Source organism: Muntiacus reevesi, chromosome 7 (assembly GCF_963930625.1).
Source record: "Muntiacus reevesi chromosome 7, mMunRee1.1, whole genome shotgun sequence".
NCBI classification, from domain to species: Eukaryota; Metazoa; Chordata; class Mammalia; order Artiodactyla; family Cervidae; genus Muntiacus; species Muntiacus reevesi.
The window spans coordinates 51903603-51926658 of record NC_089255.1 but is presented as its reverse complement, the minus strand read 5'-3'; the positions used below and the strand labels follow the sequence as shown (position 1 = coordinate 51926658).

The 23056-nt window shown below is 33.6% G+C and overlaps 1 protein-coding gene across 8 annotated transcripts in view; it reads right to left on the bottom strand.

Annotated features, from left to right (window-relative positions):
* ZNF280D (zinc finger protein 280D) overlaps positions 1-23056 on the bottom strand; it is a 125837-nt gene that overhangs the window by 38629 nt on the left and 64152 nt on the right. For all 8 annotated transcript variants that reach the window (XM_065940711.1, XM_065940708.1, XM_065940710.1 and 5 more), the window contains 7 exons: positions 21172-21329; positions 20255-20355; positions 18879-19025; positions 11787-11921; positions 9660-9967; positions 8998-9138; positions 2811-2873 (listed from right to left, as the gene is read on the bottom strand). In XM_065940711.1, coding sequence (XP_065796783.1) covers positions 2811-2873; positions 8998-9138; positions 9660-9967; positions 11787-11921; positions 18879-19025; positions 20255-20355; positions 21172-21329 — 1053 coding nt within the window. The remainder of the gene's footprint in view (positions 1-2810; positions 2874-8997; positions 9139-9659; positions 9968-11786; positions 11922-18878; positions 19026-20254; positions 20356-21171; positions 21330-23056) is intronic.

Here is a 23056-nt window from a genome sequence, read left to right as displayed (position 1 = left end):
TGCATCCAACCTGGGCTGGCGATCTGTTTCACACTTGATAATATACGTTTCAATGCTATTCTCGCAGATCATCCCACCCTCGCCTTCTCCCACAGAGTCCAAAAGTCTGTTATATACATCTGTGTCTCTTTTTCTGTCCTGCATATTCTTAAAGGAAATATGCAGTGATTAAAAATTTTCAAAAAGGTTAGGAAACAATTCCCATAGTCATCAATACTTAATACTTTTGGTTGAATTCAGGAATAGTTTTTACAGTTATTGAATCAAACTGTGGAGCATTTGCTATTTGAAGTGTTTAAACATAATTTCATATTATAGTATGTAAAATTAAGACTCTAATTTAAAATGTGCTTAAACATTTTAGTTTTAGTTTAAAATATTATTAAGCCTGCAAAAATATGTGAATCTTTCAGAGAACTTAGAAAACCACTGTTTATTATGTTGGTTAGAGTTAAGCACTTGGGAGCTTGTGGATCAAGCATCTGAAGAACTATTTAAAAGAAAATCAAATAAGATTTAACATATAAAGATGTTAAATGATGTTAAACAGTTTAAAGGTAATTGAAGTACAAATGAAACTAATAAAATTTAGTCTGTTCAGCTTAAATGAACTTTATCAAACTCTTCTATCAGTATAAATAATACTCATCCTTGAAAACCAAGTAAATTAACACCTATGTAAATCATTCCAAGTAAAGTAATCTCACTCCTCTTTGAAAAAAGTAACCCTCAGTGTACTTATTTAAATTTCCTCTTGATTTATTGTAGTTATTTACATTCACCTCTTTTCTCCCACCCAATAAAATGCACCTTCTCTGAAGGTTGGTTCCAAGACTTCCTCATTATTACTATTAACTTTACAGAGCCTGCTATATTACAGACCTAATATGTAGTAATGATCTAAAAAATGAATATTCCAATAAAAGAATAATTACAAAAATTACTGTTCTATGTAGTTGTAAGTTTATATGTTCCATTCACAGAAATTGGCAAATTTTCAACCTGATACCTATTCAAGTTGAGAGAAAAACATCCCAGAGTTTTAAAATCATGTAAGTCATTTTTTAAAAACCAAACACACAATGGAGCTTAACAACAGTGAGGTAAAAATCAAACAAAACCTCTTCTGAATATAATAAAACTCTTCATTCTTATAAGAATTTTCAATATAGGCAACACCTAATATGACTTAATCTACTGCCTTAAAGTTAGTAAATGTTTTAAACTGGCACTAATATATTTTTAAAAACTGAATCAAATTTTCCTCTCCCTATGAATCACTGGTCCAAAATCATTGATGGGACCTATTGCCAAATATAAATCATTTTAAATATATACATTAATTTATTCAATAAATATCTACCAAGTGCCTAATTACTATCAATGTCTTACATAAATAAAAATCCAAATCACACACATTCTAGCGAGAGGACACAGAAAATAAAGTATACAGTGTATGAGATGATGAAAGAAAATCCAGAAAAAAATGATCCATAAAGGGGAGATAAAAGACACTAGGGTAAAGCATAGGAGAGAGGATACAACAGAAGACCCAAAAGCGATAAAGGAGCTAAACATACAGAAGTCTGGGGAAGAGCAAACTAGTCACAGAGAATAGTAAGTACAAAGGCTCTGAGACACAGTATCATTCTCTCTTCCAGATTTTCCACTAACCACATATCAAAACAAGTACTGGTTAACCATATCTATATATATGAGCTTGGTGCAGCAAAGATACGGATAGTTCAAGTAGCACTAGCTACAGAGACAAAATAATAAAGAGCAGTAGGTTCTAAACAATGCAGAAGAATATGAAAAACATGGTGCTCAGTGGATTCTGAATTAAGCATGTGGTAAAACCAGTGTTTTTAAAAATATTCATCAACAGCTCTTTCTGCACAGTAAGCAAGTAGCATACTTTCCTTAATCTGAAAAAGTAAAATTTAAAATGACTATGTACTAATTTCAAGGATTTAAGTGGCTTAAGAAATTTACTTCAAAACTGAAAAAATGTCACTTTACTGCATATTTTAGGGCTCTTTTCACTATTCAAACATTATTGGAAAGCCCTACTTTTTGTTCTCATTTTACAGTGCAAATACATGAAAGCTTCATTTTGACACCACTGGTCACCCCTGAAACAAATTTAGTGACAGAATATAGACTAATCAGGTACTTTGTAAAATAGGCTAGCAGTTCCTCTAAAGTTTGACATAGAGTTACCATATAATCCAGCAATTCTAATCCTATGCATACTAAAGAAAAATGAAAAGACATGTCCAGACAAAAATGAGTACACAAATGTTCACAACATCAGTATTTATAATGGTTTCAAAGTTAAAATAACCTAAATGGATAAACAAACTAAAATATACATATAATAGAATATTATTCAGCAATAAGAAAAAGAAGCACTGATACACACAACAATATGTGTAACTCTTGAAAAGATGCTAAATGGAAGACACAAAGGGTCATATATTTTATCATTCCATTTACATGAAATGTCCAGAATAGGCAAATGTATACAGACAGAAAGTAGATTAGCAGTTGCTTAAGGATAAAAGCAGTTGGAAGGAAATAAACATAACCACTAATGGGTACAGAGTGCCTTCCTCAAGTGACAAAAATGAACTAAAATTAACTGTGGTGACTGCACAACCCTGTGAATATACCAAAAACTATTAATTGTACAACTTAAACACATGGATTGCATGATATATGAACTGTATCTTGATAAAAATGCTTTATATAGCAGATTTAAGTCAGAATTTTTCAATAGAAAAAAGCTTAAAAGATCAACTAGTTACCTGAGATCTTCTGAATGCTTCTTAAAGATACAAAACCTTTTACTTGGACGATTACTATGAAAGCTGAGAGAGACAAAATAATTTTATTAATTTTACTATACGGTAAGTCATATTAATTTATAGTTATACATCAAATCTATACTTAAATTTCTAGTTTTGAATAAAATATCATGATATAAGTAATCCTGTTTAATTCAGTATTTTAACATAAATTTATCTATTTTCCAGTGAAATGTATTTTACTAAACATATTCTCATTTGATCAGTATCACACCTTCACATACTCAAGAGTATAAGAAAAAAGTCACATGAAATTCTTTTTTTGAACTGTTAAAAGAGTTGAAAACAATTTAAAATTTTTGCTAATAACATTTTTGCCCATAACATGAATAATAACACCAATAATAATCATTTAGAAAAATCTTTTTCTAACTTAACATGTTTTGTGTTGAGGAAGGGGAGAAGAATCCAAATGATCTTGGAAGTAACAATACTTGGGCTAAAGGCCACTGTTTATCATTTGTAAAATCAAGCACTTAGAGAGCTCTTTGCAACTATCAGTAGACTTTAAAACAAAAACAAATTAAAGCAGAACTCTTGAGCTAAAACAATGCCCCCTCTAAGCACAGAACAGAAAACTCTTAACCAAGCTTTGCAGCCAATGATAATAGCTTTCTTTTATATATACTCTTTTAAATCTGATAAGGAAAGCTTTTCTATACTAGAAAACCAGGATTAGCTTAGCACAGTATCACTTAGCACATATAAAACTGTAGTAATAGACTAGTAACATCAGTATCATCTAGGAACTTATTTAGAAAGGCAAAGCCTATGACCCCCACACACCTACTGAATTAACCTCTGGCAGTGAGGTCAAGGAAGCTGTTTTAACAAGGTTTTCAGTAATTCTTATGCAAGCTAAAGTCTGAAGAGCTGGAGTTTGCAATGATAGATCTAAAGTAGCCAACACACCAGGTCAATTCTCGGTCTCAGAAATAATCATCACAAGCAGAGCATGTATGTATTGGAAAAGAAATACTCTGACAGTTTTAATCCCCAGAAAACATCCTCAGAAGATTTCTAAAAGTCATTTTCTCAATCTGGGGATAATTACTACCATAGAGTTTATAAATTCAACATTATATGACAAAAATTGAATAATATTTTTAGGAAGAGACCATCAGGGAGATTGGGAAACACAGAAATTATACGCAAAAATGTGTTCATACAACTGTTATTTCCTCAGAGGAATGTGTCCAAGATTTTTTCTAATTACCAGATAATGAACCAAGTAAATTAATTTTTTAAATGAGATTTAAAAGTAACTTTTAGAAGCTCTTTCTTCCTTCTCCTCAAACAGACTGCTTTCTTTATTTGGTAAGAGGAAAGCAAAAAGTTACATTTTAGGGTATTTTGATGGCTTCCATTTCTAACTTACACCTTATTAAAATGTTGGTACTTTAAAAATTTTCATTCTCTGAATATAGTTTTAAGTTCCCAATCTATACTCTCTATATTTACTACACAAATTTCATTCTTCTAGTTTTGGGTATTATAGGAATGGAAAAGTGAATCTGTAGCTCATAAATAAAGAGAGAAAAAAACTACCGTTCTTCTAGACCTGCATGAAGTTAATAATAATGTGTAAATAATCTAAGAAAGGGTTTCAAAAAAAGGTTAAGATTTTTATTACAATACAGTAAAAAAGAACATTTAAATCTAGGTTTTGAAAATTCACCACCTGTTTATATATAATTATCAAAACTCATTAAGCTGTTCTCTAAAAATAGATGAATTTTATTGTATAAATTAGACCTCAATAAGACTAGAAGGGGAAAAAAACTCCCTTTGACCATCTTCTCTTAACAATCTTGATTTGGTATAAGTAAAATCTTTACTTCCAAAGAAATACAAAAGGGATCAGTTTCCTAAATGTCCAACAATATTGACAGTATGCCTACTATTTAAAATACTAGACTAGAAGTTAATGATACAACAAGAAAGGCAGGTTGTCTGCCTTAGAATTCATGTTCCAGGGTTTGCGGGGGAAGGTAGTCAAAAAGCAGCTGGCTCAGAAGAAATGCCTAATAAACACCTGCTCAACAAGTGAGTCCCTATGCATAAATATATAATTACCACAAGATAAACATCAACAGCGATACATATAAAGTTTTATGGTTGTATGAGGGAAAGCTGAAGGTAAATGGAGAAGTCAGCTAACAGTCAGTAGTATATTTCAGTTAGGAAGGTCTATATACTGACTTCAGGAAAAGCAAGTTAAGAGTTGAAGGTACTGGAAAAGTAGTTAGGAATTAGATATTAAAAGGTCTCACATTCTCCAGAAAATCTGAACTTCATCCTATTTTTATTAGATAGGTGAAGGATTCAGGCCAAAAAATGACCTGACCAGATGTTAGTAACAAAAGAAAGGAAAAAATGGAAAAGGGGCCAAGTGGTGGATTGTGAACAGGAGACCATTTATGAAGCTATCACAATAATCTATCTGTTCTTCTAATGACTATTATTTCATGCCAATAAATCTATACAAAATATATAATGAGCTAAAGGATAGGTTATAAAAATTAATTCAGTAATCTTATTCATTGTATAGGAACAAACTGTTATATCAGCTTTCTTTTTCCTTGGAAAATTTTTAAATCATCCTCCAAATCGTAAATGAAATGTCATTTATACAATACCTTCTTATTTCTTATTTAAATAATTCATTCTTACCTTCTCTGGGCTCACACAGTCATTTATTTATCACATTAAGCTAGGTAAATCTATCTCTCCTACTAAATTGTGAAAATCAAAGGCAAGAACTTTATCTACAATACCTAATAATGACAATTTAGAAATAACATCTATAACTACTTGAATATCTCCTAAGTGCAAATCATTTTATTAAACATTTTCAGTACATTTCCCCAATAATGACAATAACTTTCTCTGCAAGAAAAGAAAAATGGGAATCAGTTAAGTAACTTGCCCAAAGTGACACATGTAATAAATGGTGAGTTGTTTCCAAATCCAGATTTGTCAGATTCTTCACCACCAGTTTACCATACTTCTTAGTAAATAGTAAATAAACTCTGCCAGAAAAAAATATTAAGTACTTGTCTGTGACCTTAATTCTATTACATGTAGAGAAAAAGCCTTCTTTCTTATACATAATGTTGAAGAATAGCAATATCACACAGCAACTCTTTTCAGGTGACTTCTACTGCCACCTAAATAATGCTACTTCAAAAAAAATTATTGAAAATTAATGTTTAATGATGCTCTTACAGTCTTATTTTAAAGATGCTCCAACTGTGTAAGATTTTTTAATATACTCTTTTGAGATTTTATTAGAGCCTTTTTTATAATTACAGTATTGACTCTCACTTGCTGTCTATAATGTGCTAGGTGACATGGTAAATATAAAGAGCTACTTCTCAAGGAGATAACAGTTGTATTATACAACTAAACATAATAAAGGGAGACAGGCTAATTGGGAATGTTTTGGAATAGGATGCATTTGAAGGTTTTATAAGACAAATGAGAAACCTATGATAAATGGGAGAGGGAGGAATAGAATGACCCTTAGCCTAAGAAAACATAAAATATTTTCTGACTTGATCCCCTACAAACTAAGTGCAGAATAAAAGCTGTACTGGGGCGGCAATGTATTGGTCAAAGAACAAAAGACTTTCCACACAGAAGTATTCTCAACAAAGGATGCTGAGGCCTGGTTTAGAGGAAATGGATTATAGGTGCAGTCCACTGCAGCAGGTGGGAGGCAGAGAGGCAGAAAGCAGAAGGTGGTATCTCAGGAAGCCGTGATGCAGAGTGGCAGATCAAGAGAACAACACAAGCTTAAGAAACTTGGGACAGTGCATTTTTTTCCAGCTGGTATTCCACATCCACACAAATGATGCCCTGAGAGAGTGTCTGGACAGTAGTCATGTCAATTCTGAAAGACGAGAATGCTTGGTTTATTTATGTTCTTTCTAGATGCTAGTGAGTCAAGTTTAAAAAGAAAAAACCTATAAAAATAATTAGAAATATAGAGTTACATCTTAGGAAAACTAAGGACTGAAACTGGAAGATTTAAAGTTGAAAGGTAAAAGTGACAGTGATTATGTTACCCAAGAAAGGAAATGTAAAGAGGCGAGAAGAGATGAAGAAAGAAAAGGCAATGAAACAGGAGTAGGCAAAAAGGAAGAATAGTGCTAATAATTAAACAAAAGCTGAAGAGAATAGCTTCAAAAGTGAGTGACAACAATGACTCTAAAGAATTCATAGAGTGATAAGAGTGAAAAAAATGAATACAGAGATAAGTACTTGACAGATAATCTTTAAAGGGGCAGTGTTAGGTGAAGATGACACGCAAAAGGTAAAGAAATGAATCATGAAAATGCTAGTAACAAATACTTTTTATAAATGTTCATGGTAATAAGAAATAAGGAAGGTAAGCAATACGAACGAATATCCCTCATCTTAAAAAAAATACTTGAAATCATTTGTAAGGAAAAGGAACCTGACAGATAGAGACGAAGTTGTAAATTAACTGAAAGAAGCTGTGGAAGAACTAGAGGAGATAAGGGGCAGGGTTAACTGTGAAAGGGAACATGTATGATTTCTGAGATCAATGCCTAGATGGAGGTAACAGGAAAAATACTTGAGACTGAAAAGATTAATTAAAAAGATGGACTCCAACTGAGTAATTATAGTAGGCCAGGGTGACAACTAAGAGAATTTAAAATAAAATGTTAATAAGATACTACAGATAAGAATAAAAAAATATACTTCTTATTTTTAAAAATAAAAAGACAGGTCCCAATTCAAGTTAAAGATCATGAATCCGAGTTGATCTGAATCAAGCACTATTTGGTAGTTTAGAATTGAGCATAAAGTTCAGTAGAAGATGATGTTCAAGTCTTTGGCCTTTAAGCCAGGTGAGCAAGACTAAATGTGTAAAAGATTCTAGAACAAAAACAAAGCAACAGTCAAAACAGATAAGGGTAAGGATGACTATAAAGTTAGATGAGTGCTACTGGACCAGAAAAAGGACTTCAAAGCCCAGAAGGTCATGGGGAAATGGGAATTCCAAAGAAATGAACCACATGTAAGATTAAAATAGTATTGTGGTAAGAAAGGGAGCACAAGAACTTTAAAGTTGATATAAAGCATTGGCACTGAAGAAGTCAGGGACCGTGACGTCAGGCTAGTTATCAAGGGGGCTAAAAAACTGTGAGAGCCGTGCTAAAGTCACCAAGAAACATGGAAGACTCCTTTTAAAGGAGCAGTTGATTATGACCTGAAAGTAACACAAACGTCAGGTTGTGATCTGTATAAAAATCACTTTTGTTGGTTATACTCTAATTCTAACTTTTGGAGAAAAAAAAAAGCAAAACTTCACTGTGAATAATCAATCTAACTGGCTTATATTGGAACAATTTTTGACTACTTTTTTAAAAATAAAAATCCATCCTGAAGGATACCTCAACTAATGTGATACCAATGAATTTAACATAGGCTGTGAAAGTTTTCTCTGCATGGACTAAATACTTAAGTTATCTAAACTGAATGAATTAATGAAAAATAATTCCAACAGCGGCAACAATGAAATAGTCTCTCATTTCACTGAATGAATGCAAGGATGGATGGCCTGATGGATGGATGGACAGACAGACAGAAAGGATTATAGAGAAAAACAGAGAAAGAAAGAGAAACAAGATCCAATAAAATACCTAAGATCACTGAAAATCCTGGAATCACAAAGTGACGGCTCTGAAGAAGATAATACTCGTGAGATTACATGTATGCTTCATGAGGAAGTGAAAAGTGAAAGTGGTAGTCACTCAACTGTGTCCAACTCTTCATTCTTTACCATGTGACATTACTTTTCTGTTTTTGGAAGCAACCGCATTTTAAAGTTCTATAGGGATAAAAAATTCCCACAGGAAAACTATTTTCCCTAACAAATCTACCTTAATTTCATTAGTCTAACTGTTCTTACAATTCAAGTTTCCAGGAACTTTATGAATTACTATGCTGAAAAATAGTACCAGGAATCATCTTAGAAGTTCTCTAATTGTTTCTCAAAGAGCAAAACTGACTTATGCTTGGGTAACTGTTTTCAAGAATAAACTTGCTAAACTGTAATTTTAATTGGCAATTATAGATGTTTAACTCATCTTACCTCATCATATGATTCACATAGGATTTGCTACAGCTAGTGTTGTATCTGCAAAAACTACAGTGGACATATGTAGGAAAGTGGTTTGCAAAATCTTTTATTTCAGAATAACACTCAATGCACTTGTGAACTCCCCGACGATACCTTATAGAGATACAAAGAAAATGATAAAAATATATTTTAAAACAAAAATAATAAAGGAGAGCCTTATTAACGGTCTGTTAATTAAAGCTAAGGTGTTTAACAACTTCAAACAGGGATTTATAATTTGAAAAATCTGCTATAGAATAACAGCTAGAATAAGTATAAACAATATAATATCAGCTAATGTTTCTTACTAGAATAAAAGGGATTAAATTAACCATTCAAAGATCACAAGATATAAGCACAACATAAAACCCCAGTGTTTTATGTTGAATGAACATTAAAAATATTTTATTTTTATATAGTAAAAAATACTATAATTTTTTATAATGAATATAAAAAGATAGTAATTCAAGTACTGTTCAATAGTTATAAAATTGTTGGCATTAAGTGACAGCATATAAATGTACAAGAGAGTTGTGTAATAGGGTAAATTTATATTAAATAAAATTTTTATCATGTGCGTGCTCAGTTACTGATTAAGATTAAATTAGTATTGGGGATCAAGAATAAAAGTTTACCTTAAATTCCTCAATGCTGTATTGACTTTACTTTTTTTATTGCTACTAGCCAATGTGTTTTGTTTCTTTTGCAGATTAGATATTTTTGATTTGTATTTAGGTTTATTTCCATTAGGCTTACTTGCATTAGGCTTACTTGCAATGGATTTAGTTATATTAGGTTTACTTGTGTTGGATTTTGTGGGACTTTTAGCAGTTATATTTTTAGTCCTTGGAGGTGAGAGCTGAAGGGTAGAAGTGCTTGCACTAATGGAAGGCGTGGTTGAAGATCCTGATTGAAGAGGTCCAACTGAAGCTCGAATAGTAACCTACAAAAATGAAGATAATATCTGCTTTAGAAAATTAATCATTACCTTACTGTTAAAATATCACTGCATAACAAAAAGTTAAACATCAAGTATGTGGAAAGGGCAAGTATAAACTATAACTGGATAAGTCTTTCATTTATTTTAAATGTTCATACCAATTAAATGAAATTAAACTTGATATTTACTCACTTGTAATCTTACATTTTTGTACTGATATCAGTTATATGTTAAGTTATTAATGGATAATTAGCAGTTAAAGCAAATTATATGAATATTAAAAGGGTGCATTCCCTAGCTATTTCTATGCTCTGATTTAACTTTAGAAATTCACAAACACAAAGGTCAAAACTTAAATCTCAAAACCTAGAAAGGACTGCATCATCCTTCAACAACTATAAAACAAGCAAATCTACACTAAACATGATTTCTTCTTTTCAGGGACTCATTGGGCAGGATGTATGTTTACAAAGATTATGAGAGGGGTTATATAAATTCATTACACTGCATGGAGAGTTTAATAATACTGAGAATTTCCTTAAAGGGAGCTAATACAAGACTTATCATTAGGTATTCAGAAATTATATTTGCTGGTGGACAATGGAAAACACAATTGCCTACCAACACTAACCATTTGACTATACACACCCTATGTATTTGAGAAACAGCCTATGAGGAAATAACATGAAAAACATGTGCTTTGGCATCATACAAAGGCATTGGACTAGGAATGAAAGACTTGAGGTTAATGCTAACTATTTCTTCCTAGCCATGTGACCCTGATTAAGTTACTTACCCTCTCTAAGCTTCTTTATCTATAAGGGACAATATCTGCCTTGTCTACTTCACTGGATTACTGCATGGATTAAATAATAGAATATATGAAAAAGTATACCAAAAGCCTAATTCTAAGGTGCTATAAAACATTTAGTATCATTATTATTATTATTATTAAGGGAAAATATGAGAGAGGGCTGCACTGCTTACATTAGTGTTTTGCATGTCTAGTCCCAAGCATGGAATGAATGGACTGCAGGGAAGGATGCTGGATAGCTTCTCTTGCTCTAGGTCTTCAGAGCATGGCTTTATATTGTTATAGTTAATTCAAATAACAGACATACCCACATTCAAAGGTAAGTACCCAAAGCCAAATATAAATGTTTTGGGGATTATTTCACTTTGGATTATCCATGCCTCTGTTTCCCTCCACTGGAGCAAATATTCAAGAGCTGACTGTATATAAAGAAGTCAGAGAAAACAGAGGTATATAAGGCAAAAAGGGAAAAGTAAATTACAATCATCAGTATGCAGTCAGACATGTGTTGGCTCACTTAAAACATAATGCTATCCAGCAGCAGAACTTGCTTCTCTAAGAGTAGACTCAGTAATACCTTCAATAAACACCTGAGAACCTACAGCATTCAACAGGCACTATACCAGATGCTGAGGATACAAAGATAAATAAAACATGATTCCTAACCTCAAGCATCTTGCAGTTCAACAGAAAAAAATGACAAATACACTGCCAACAGGAATAGCTCAAAAATAGCCTATGTAACACTGATACAACCCACTGCCTCCAGAATAGTTAATCTAGTTACACTTTTTACAAAGGAATACCACTCTAGACTTTCACACACTACTGACCAAAAAGCAATGGTTAGGCATTTTTCCCCTAAATATAGGAACGGTGAAATTTAAAATTAAAGTTTTAATTAAACCACAAATCATTTTTAAAGTATTATATCCAACAAATAAAACCAGGTAGAAGTTAATGTCTATTAGCATACAAAATGTTAAAATACAACATATTTGAACTCACTTTTGTTCCAGGAGGCAATCCTTCTAGTTGTTTAGGTTTTATAAATGTCCGATGATGCTGAGTCTTGTGATCCATTTTCTCTTTGCATGTTAAAAATTGCAGTCTGCATTTTGTACAACGATGTATTCCCTTTTTCTGTTTAGGAACCAGAAAGAGGGGAGAAAAATAGTTTCTACAACCACAAATCCTACATCCTGAAGCCGCTTTAATTTTAATGATACTAAATAATTTTCAAACTAGTATTTTACATCTCCTATCACACATAATAGCAAAATATTACTTTTTTAAAAATTATTAGCATTTAGTTTCCAAAAACATTTGTTTCTATACAGAAATTGAACATGAAAGGTGCCATCGATAGATTCTAATGAAAGTTTTCTTAATAGTGCTATGAAAGCACTCTGGTTATAATTTTAAAGTACACAGACACACAATACTGTGAAAATGAGCTACATGCATTTTTATCCCAAGAAAGAATAAATTATTCTTAATTTTTGCTATTTCCAGTTGGTTGGCAAGATGGAAAAATAAGTTCAAATATCTAACTACATATTTCAAAGAAACTTGTTACAACAATGGTTGTATAAAGCAGTGTTGTCTAATAAAACTTTCTTCAATGATGAAATGTAATTGAGCTGCACTGTTCAAAACAGTAGCAACTAGACATATGTGATTATTGAGCACTTGAAATGTGACAAGTGCAACTGAGCAACCAAATTTTAAATAACTTAAGTTTAAATAGCTACATATGGCTAGAGGCTATAGCATTGAATAGTATGGATATAGAGGTATAAATCAAAATAACTATTCCCAATCTACATACTGTCTGAGACCCCTTGACTGAATTCCTCCTCAAATTTAATCCTATTATTTTTCCACAGATGGGAAACAGGACCCAAGAAAAATCTAAATCCTTCCCTATAGCTATTCAGTGACAAGGCCTGACACCTGATCCAATGTTCTTTCTACTACACAATATCAATTACAATCTTTACCTTTATGCTCTCATTAATTTTAAAAGTATATATGTGTGTGTATACATATATATAAACTGAAGCAACATATAAACTCAGAAGAATGGTTTCTCTTAATTTATGATCTGCCAGATACATCACTACTTCCACTTACACAATCAATCATCCACAAAATTCAAACAGATAATACACTGAGAAGTACCTAGCACATTACTGGCACACATCAGATATTTCATAAAGTTCTTTACAAAGTTCAAAGCAATATATAAATATGTTTGCATTACTATTTTAGGTACAAATTAAGACTATTTTAGAAATGTAATATATTCGATTATATTTGAGATATGGGCAATTTTAATTCACTCATATACGCTGAAAGAGGAGGAAGAAAAAGAGAAAACGTGGGCAAGAAACAGATACCAAGTTACAATGACAGAAAAAAGTTCTCCAGAATTCAGTACCCAGAAATCTTTTCTCTATCTATAATCACTCCGTAGGTTATCTCATTTCATGGCTTTAAATATCTTGCATCCAACTGCCTACTTGACATCACTGTGTGTGGGTGTGTGCTAAGTTGCTTCAGTTGTGTCCGACTCTGTGACCCCATGGACTGTAACCTGCCAGGCTTCTCTGTCCATGGGGATTCTCCAGGCAAGAATACTGGAGTGGGTTGCCATGCCGTGTTGAGAGGATCTTCTCAACAAAGGGATCGAACCCAGGTCTCACATGTCTCCTGCACTGGCAGGCAGGTTCTTTACCACTAGTGGCACCTGGAAAGACCACTTGACATCAATACTTGTATGCATTTTAAACCAACATGGACAAAACAGAATTCCAGATTTCCTTCCTCCCTTCCTGCCCCCCAAAATACATCTACTCCTCAATCTTCATCACATGACAATAGATGAAAAGTCCATTCTTGCAGTTGCTTAGGACAAAAAACTTGGTCACTCTCTCTCACATTCCATATAAAACCCATTATTAAAACCTGTCAGCTCTACCTTCAAAAACTCAGTATTTCCACTTACTACCTCCAACCATTACTACCATACTTATCCAAAACACTCACTTTGACTAATAACCTCCTTTGTTCTCCCTTTCATGTTCTTTCTTCCCTATGGTCTATTCTCCTCCCAGCGGTCAGTGATCTTAAAACATGGCAGATCTTTCACCTGCTTAAAATGTTGACAGTTTTCCAAAGTACTGATTCTGATTTACAAGGTTCTATATGAATTGGCCTGCATTCTATTGATACAACCTTATTTCCTACTACTTTCCCTCTTATTACTTTACTCTGCCCTAGACACAACTGAGTGTGAAGATTCAATAAGATAATACATGTAAAGGACCTGTTACTGGTAGAAGGCAAGTGACTGCATAGATGTTAACTGCATACTTTAACTGTTTTTATTAAAGATCTAATGAACAAATTTAACACATACAAAATCACATTCATTATTTCTTAAAAGTCATAAAACCTGGATTGTTAGCTCTAAAATCACCTGACATAATAATACATTGTCTTAAACAAAAGTTACAACCAAAGTCTTCTAAAACAATAAAATGAGCCACAGAGTCAACAACTCTTATCATACTGGACTAATTGCTCAGCTATAATTTTCCAATCTTTTGTAAATAATCACACAAATTATAAATATCTTGAAGGATGCCTGATGATCCTCCTTATTAATAGATTTCTACCCTCCTAACTTCTGGCTGTCTAATTCCTAGGCTCTCCAAATAAACAAAAAGAAAACTGTACACCCATGGCAAGTGAACATAAAACTTAGGGTAGAAAAACTGATTACAAATCACACAGTTCACATGGCCAGCCCACATACCTCTTTCATAATCACTATTCTTCCCACATCTATATCTCACTCTGAACCTTAATAAAGCATAAAGGGAAAATGATGTTAAAAGTCCCATAATGAAATAAGACTGTTTTATATCTTATTCTCCCTTTCAAAATTAAAGGCCAAAGATGAAATATAGAGTACCAAGAATAGTATTTCTCAAATTCTATTCTTCAAAAAATGTTAATAGATACTGTGCAAATAAAGGGTTCAATGGCCAAATAAGTCTGGGGAATACATATTATATCCTTGTTTAGAGACGTAAAATGTCCATTAGCACATTAAAATTTCCGAGGAGTCCTATTTTTAAAAAGAATGATTTAACTTTGTAAATCTGTGCTTCACCAAATTCATTTACCAGTAGCAACTGGGAGGGGGACATCTATTAACACCTGATGGAACACTGCTGGGGAAACACAAAATAGAGAGATCTTGCCAGCTCTTCGCATAAGGTGGCCAAAGTACTGGAGTTTCAGCTTCAACATCAGTTCTTCCAATGAATATTCAGGACTGATTTCCTTTAGGATGGACTGGTTGGATCTCCTTGCAGTCCAAGGGACTCTCGGGTCTTCTCCAACACCATAGTTCAAAAGCATCAATTCTTCAGCGCTCAGCTTTCTTTATAGTCCAACTCTCACATCCATACATAACTACTGTAAAAACCATAGCCTTGACTAGACAGACCTTTGTTGGCAAAGTAATGTCTCTGCTTTTTAACATGCTGTCTAGGTTGGCCATAACTTTTCTTCCAAGGAGCGTCTTTTAATTTCATGGCTGCAGTCACCATCTGCAGTGATTTTGGAGCCCAAAAAGATAGTCTGCCACTATTTTCGCTGTTTCCCCATCTATTTGCCCTGAAGTGATGGGACCGGATGCCAGGATCTTCGTTTTCTGAATGTTGAGCTTTAAGCCAACTTTTTCACTCTCCTCTTTCACTTTCATCAAGAGGCTCTTTAGTTCTTCTTAGCTTTCTGCCATAAGGGTGGTGTCATCTGCATATCTGAGGTTGTTGATAATTTTTCCTGGCAATCTTGAGTCCAGCTTATGCTTCACTCAGCCCGGTGTTTCTCATGATGTACTCTGCATATAAGTTAAATAAGCAGGGTGACAATATACAGCCTTGACGTACCCCTTTTCCTATTTGGAACCAGTCTGTTGTTCCATGTCCAGTTTTCACTGTTGCTTCCCGACCTGCATACAGATTTCTCAAGAGGCAGATAAGGTGGTCTGGTATTCTAACCTCTTCCAGAATTCTCCTGTTTGTGGTGATCCACATAGTCAAAGGCTTTGGCATGGTCAATAAAGCAGAAATAGATGTTTTTCTGGAACTCTCTTGCTTCTTAGATGATCCAACAGATGTTGGCAATTTGATCTCTGGTTCCTCTACCTTTTCTAAAACCAGCTTGAACATCTGGAAGTTCATGGTTCACGAACTGTTGAAGCCTGGCTTGGAGAATTTTGAGCATTACTTTACTAGTGTGTGATGAGTGCAATTGTGTGGCAGTTTGAGCATTCTCTGGCATTGCCTTTCTTTGGGACTGGAATGAAAACTGACCTTTTCCAGTCCTGTGGCCATTGCTGCCTTTTTCAAATTTGCTGGCATACTGAGTGCAGCACTTTCACAGCATCGATTTTTAGGATTTAAAATAGCTCAACTGGAATTCCATCACGTCCACTAGCTTTGCCCGTAGTGATGCTTCCTAAGGCCCACTTGACTTCACATTCCAGGATGTCTGGCTCTAGGTGAGTGATCACACCATCATGATTATCTGGGTCGTTATGATCTTTTTTGTATAGTTCTTCTGTGTATTCTTGCTACCTCTTCTTAATATCTTCTGCTTCTGTTAAGTCCATATCATTTCTGTCCTTTATTGAGCCCATCTTTGCATGAAATTTTCCCTTGGTATCTCTAATTTTCTTGAAGAGATCTCTAGTCTTTCCTATTCTATTGTTTTCCTCTATTTCTTTGCACTGATCACTGAGGAAGGCTTTCTTATCTCTCCTTGCTATTCTTTGGAACTCTACATGCAAATGGGTATATCTTTCCTTTTCACCTTTGCTTTTCACTTCTCTTCTTTACACAGCTATTTGTAAGGCCTCCTCAGACAGCCATTTCTTTTTCCTGGGGATGGTCTTGATTCCTGTCTCCTGTACAAAGTCACGAACCTCCGTCCATAGTTCATCAGGCACTCTATCAGATCAAGTCCCTTAAATCTATTTCTCACTTCCTCTGTATAATGTAAGGGATTTGAATTGATTCAGGTATGAATACCTGAAATGGTCCAGTGGTTTTCCCTACTTTCTTCAATTTAAGTCTGAATTTGGCAATAAGGAGTTCATGATCTGAGCCACAGTCAGCTCCTGGTCTTGTTTTTCCGGACGTATAGAGCTTCTCCACCTTTGGCTGCAAAGAATATAATCAATCTGATTTCGGTGTTGACCATATGGTGATGTCCATGTGTAGAGTCTTCTCTTGTGTTGTTGGAAGAGGATGTTTGCTATGATCAGTGTGTTCTCTTGGCATAACTCTATTAGCCTTTGTCCTGCTTCATTTCGTATTTCAAGGCCAAATTTTTGTTGTTCCAGGTGTTTCCTGACTTCCTACTTTTGCATTCCAGTCCCCTATAGTGAAAAGGACATCTTTTTTGGGTGCTAGTTCTACAAGGTCTTGTAGGTCTTCATAGAACCATTCAACTTCAGCTTCTTTAGCATTACTGGTTGGGGCATAGACTTGGATTACCATGATATTGAATGGTTTGCCTTGGAAACGAACAGAGATCATTCTGTCATTTTTGAGACTGCATCCAAGTACTGCATTCTGGACTCTTTTGTTGACTATGATGGCTACTCCATTCCTTCTAAGGGATTCTTGCCCACAATAGTAGATATAATGGTCATCTGAGTTAAATTCAACCATTCCAGTCCATTTTAGTTGGCTGATTCCTAAAATGTCAACGTTCACTCTTATCATCTCCTGTTTGACCACTTCCAATTTGCCTTGATTCATGGACTTAGCATTCCAGGTTACTATGCAATATTGCAGTTTACAGCACTGGACCTTGCTTCCATCACCAGTCACATCCACAACTGGGTGCTGTTTTTGCTCTGGCTCCATCTCTTCATTCTTCCTGGAGTTATTTCTCCACTGATCTCCAGTAGCATATTGGGCAGTTCATTTTTCAGTGTCCTATCTTTTTGACTTTTCATACTGTTCATTGGTTTCTAAAGGCAAGAATACTTCGTGGCAAGTGGTCTGCCATTCCCTTCTCCAGTGGACCACATTTTATCAGAACACATGTGACATTCTGTGTCAGTCACAGCACAGGTGATCCCAAATTTATTAGGAAATTCTACTTTTGGGATCTTTCCCAATGAAAAACCACAAGATAATTTCATGATTATCTAATGACTAGAATGGAAAGCAAGGTGAGCACCAAGGCTGAAAAACCTGACATGCCAGTTTAATCAGTAACAAGAAAATGCATTGAGCTAATCAGTGAGGTGGCAAAACTTGGTAACATGAGCAGATTCAATAAATCACCGACTTCTGGTTTTGGCAAAGGCACTGTTAGTGTTCTTTCAAGCACTTAAGAACAGGAGCAGTGTTGCATTAAACTTTTCAGCCCAAACAAAGGATGACTTAATTGCTTCAGGAAAAGAACAAGTAAGCATAATATCAGAATTCAAGATACAGGTATAAGCACTAATACTGGGTCCCCAAAATTACATAGTAGAACTAAATATAGTTCTCTGCCAGAGTTCACATATCAGCAATAAGTGTCATTACTATTCTCTGGGAAGCTATAAAAGACCATTCCTGGTCAATGATGCCAACATGTCTTATAATATGGGGGCTAAAAGTGGAAATACAGTTTGAAGAGAAAGAAGAAAACACGATTTTGAGTCATCAACCTTTTCTTTATCAGTTCAAACTCATTTTTTCCAATGCTCCTGATAATTACCTTCCCCAGTCCTACTCGTTTGGATATTCCTTTACTCATCTCTTTTTTCCTTCAATTTAAGGTTTCCTAGTATTTCTAACTATCTTTATCAGAATTATCATGTATGAACCATAGTATCACCAGAAAGGAAGCAAAGAAAAGAAGTGTGTGTTTCACCAGTAATTTAGCATACATTGTAACTTAACCATGTCATTTGGAACAATGCTGCTTCCCTTGCAGAACAAATCTAAACAATGTTCTAAGTCATAATTTATCTTTTCTCTAAAACAACATAAATGAATAAGAACTGGCAAATCTCACCTGATGCTTCATATAATGATGCATATAGGGTGTTGCAATTTTAATAACTTTGAGACAAAATGGACATAGCAAGTTCTTGGTGTTTTCATGAGATGTTCTAAAATGAGTTTCTACATCAGAAAATGATGATGATCTATAATTGCAAACCTACAAAAAAATATCTGGTTTAGTTTGAAAATTTATAATGATATCCAATTTCAAAGTAACAGTGATAGGTAACTTGTTCAGAAGAACACTATGTACTATTAATTCAGCTCTAATGCCTTACACAACCAAGAATCCTATTAATAAAAACATCAAAAGATAATCTTTGAAACAGAAGAGTTAGCTTTCAAAGCTTAAGGATACTTCCCAAAATATAACTAGATTCTCTTATTTTTATCAGATATTTTTATCACCCCCAATTTTGACTTGAATTATCAAACTGACACCTCTGGTCCTAAAAGTTCCTTCTTATTGCTACATAAAACAGCATCTTTCCCTAGATTATAAATGGTCTCCAGGCTACGGAATGACAGTTTATTTTTACCTTACTTTCCCATTTCTCAAAATTCTGGATAAAAACTAGTCCCAAAGCATTTGGTAGGGTCCTCTGAACTAAAAGCATTTCGTACTTCCCTTTGTGTGTCTATATTCTTCCCTATACGTTAAGATAAGTCTATGTTTGTCTTTCTGCCACAGGGCTTTTTCTTTGTCTAATACAGGAGTGGGCAAACAATGGCCTATTGGTCAATTCCAACTCTCTGCTGACCCCACACAACAATATATGAGTTATGCCAACGGACTTTCTACTAATAAGTTATTTACAAAATAGACTTTAATTTTAGTAACTAATTTTATCAAAATGGTTAGAAAAATAAAAGAATATATTTCATAACACAAGGAAATTACATAAAATTCAAACTTCAGTGTCCATAAATAAAGCTTTATTGAAACACATCCATTCATTTACTTATTGTCTATGACTGCCTCTGTGCTACAATGGCAGAGTTGATTCGTTCCAACAGAAACCTATGATCCTCAAAACCTGAATATTTACTATCTTACCCTTTATACAAAAAATTTGCTGATGCCTGGCTTGAAAGTAAAAGAGTCACTCAGTCGTGTCCAACTCTTTGCAACCCCGTGGGCTAGAGCCTGCCAGGCTCCTCTGTCCATGGAATTCTCCAGGCAAGAATACTAGAGTGGGTAGCCATCCCCTTCTCCAGGGAATTTTCCTAACCAAGGGATCAAACCCAGGTCTCTCGCATTACGGGCAGATTCTTTACCATCTGAGCCATCAGGGAAACCTGGCTTAATAGGTTTAAATCTTGTAACCAAAACAGATAACAAACCAACCAACCAAACACGACGTATACAATAAAATATGTATATACCTGGCAAATATATGGCATTTCACCAGGTTTATGATTGTCCTTCATATGTTGTAAAAGGATATGCTCTGTTTCAAATGACAATTCACATATTTTGCAAATGGCTAAAAGTGGGGGGAAAAAAGACATTATACCATTTTAAGATATATATACATACATGTAAGTATTCAATCTACATTGTACACCTGAAACTAATACATGTTAAATGTCAATTACACTTCAATTAAAAAAAAATCCTCTCAAGGAAAAGAAACAAAATCAGATATATACATTTAAATTCATTTCATATATCTATATCAACAACAATAATAGTAGTAGTAATGTCGGCAGTGGTAGTGATGGTGTACAGTTCCATAGTTGTTTACTGTGGCCAAGCACAGTTCTAAAGACTTGATTAACTCACTCAATTCCCATCAACTTAATTTACTCAATTCCCATCAAAACATTATGAAGCAGGTATTTCTATCATCCCCATTATTCAAATATTAAGTGACCTGCTAGAGATCACATTAGGATCACATATTACAAGGAAGAGCTTGGATTTGAACCCAAGCTGTCTTGATCCAAAGTATGTGATTTTAACTAACACTGTATTTACTTTTCTTACTCAAGTTTCAAAGAAAGGCACTGATTTCACTTTAAAAACTATGATCTGAGCCTTCTAATTTAGTCCTCCACATGTAATGCATAAGTTATTTACCATAATGAATTATTAAGATGGAATTTCAGTAACTAATTTTATTAAAAAGACTGTATAAGTTAAAAATTAACTTTTTCAACTTTACTCTCAAATTCCAAAGTTGTTTTTTTATTCTTCTTTTTCTACCACACTTGTTCAGAGTTCAGTAACAAACTTTTTTCAGAGGTTATATTGTTAAAAATCAACAAATATGCAATACTTAAATGAAACTGTAACTTACTAGAAAATTCATGGGGTGTGTGTGTACTTTCAATGTGGCACTGCAGTTGAAATGGTGTGGGAAACTGTCGGTAGCAGTGCTGGCAGGTGGTGTGGTTTTCCCAGCTTTCACTGCTCTGCTTCTCAAGTTCCAAGTGATGTTTCATGTGGTTCATAAACCTATCCATGATTGTCAACAGGTGCAAAAACTCAGATTTAAAAACAAAAATCTCACAAATAAGTACTTGAGTCTAAATCTTAAAATTATAGATATATTAATGAAAATAAAATCTTCTAGAGCCTTAAAGTTCTCTAGAAGAGTGTGCTCTTTAAATAATCACTTTCATTAAGTAGCTAAGTAAACACATTTTCATCTTTGTTTTAAAATAGTTATCAACATTAGTTTGAAATATCACAAATTTGTTATCTTAATAGTTTCAGATTATTAAAAAATTTTAAATATAAAACAGCAGGTTTCTTCTCCATATAAGAAATACTACTTATATTTTAAAATAAAATACTGAAAGGAAGAAAACTCTACCACTAAAAGCAGCTAGAATCATGAGAGAAATCTTTTAAGGCTCTGAAGATATACAATAGATTCCAGCGGCTTAAAAGACAAATTACTGGCATTTTTACTTGTGTCTTGGTTTTTAAATGCATGTAACAGCAATTTTAATGCCTACAATTACAAGAACCTTTTGTTTTATTTAATGATGCTGGTTTACTCTTAGCAAAGATTTCACTTTAACTTGCAGACTGCGCCCTTTGTAGGCAAAGTCCATTTTTCAGTTTTACATTCTGCTATTTCAGCTACCCTAAAAGGCTTCTTATGAGCAGGAACTATGACCTTCAACGGCAGAGAGTACAATATAAATGGGAATACCTATTTAAAAGAGCTTACTGAAGCTTTTTGGTGAATTTGAAAGTAAAGTTATTCAATCAAAATAACAATTTTTAGACTGGGTCAACTATTAACAATTACTCACTTTGAGACACTAAAGGAAATAATGTTGAAAATAATAATATTATCCATCTGGAAAGAAATCATCATAAATGTTACAGCATTATTTTTTTTTTCCACATCTCACATAACACTACTCTTTAGTACAGGTTATGTTATACTTTGAAATATCTTTTTTAGTATTCCTTTGGTTTTAACACCAGCTCTACAAACACCTATTGTAAATCCTAGTCTTGGCTAAATATTTACATATAGAGATAATGTCATAAGCCATTAACTTCACAGTTTACAATTTTCAAAATTAAAGTGTATCTATATAAAATAATCTCTTAATGAGCATGCTTTCTCTCAACTAACATGAGCCCCCATCAGGATCTCATACTACTTAAAACCAAAAAATGGAAACAAGGAAAACAAAAAACAAAAACATCTTGCAAATATATTCACAAAATAAAATAAACATATTTTGTGTGACACTCAATGTAGGGGAAGGAAAAAACCATACCACAATACGCTAACAGGGAAAAGAATAGAAATCTACAGTTATAAGTTTCTTACCATTCCTCTACAAACATCAATTTACTCTTCCAGTTTCTACTGTCAAGGTGAAATATTACTTAACATGTATAACTTCTTTGGCCATAGAATGTTTTCTATTAAGGTTATGCTTACTAAACAATCAGGATTTCAAAAACACTCAATTCCTGGATGCTCCCAGATGCTGTTTGCTAAAAATTTCTAGTATTAGGACACTTTAGAAATATGTAACTAGTATTCTAAAATAATAACAAAAAAGAAAATATGCCTTCATATGTTTAATATTAGTGTGTTAATCTCAAAGGAAAATAAAAAAAAACAACTACTGAAATATATTCTAATGTCATATATATATAACATTTAAGTATAACAAAGAACTAAGCTGGGAAGCCATATTTCTATGCAT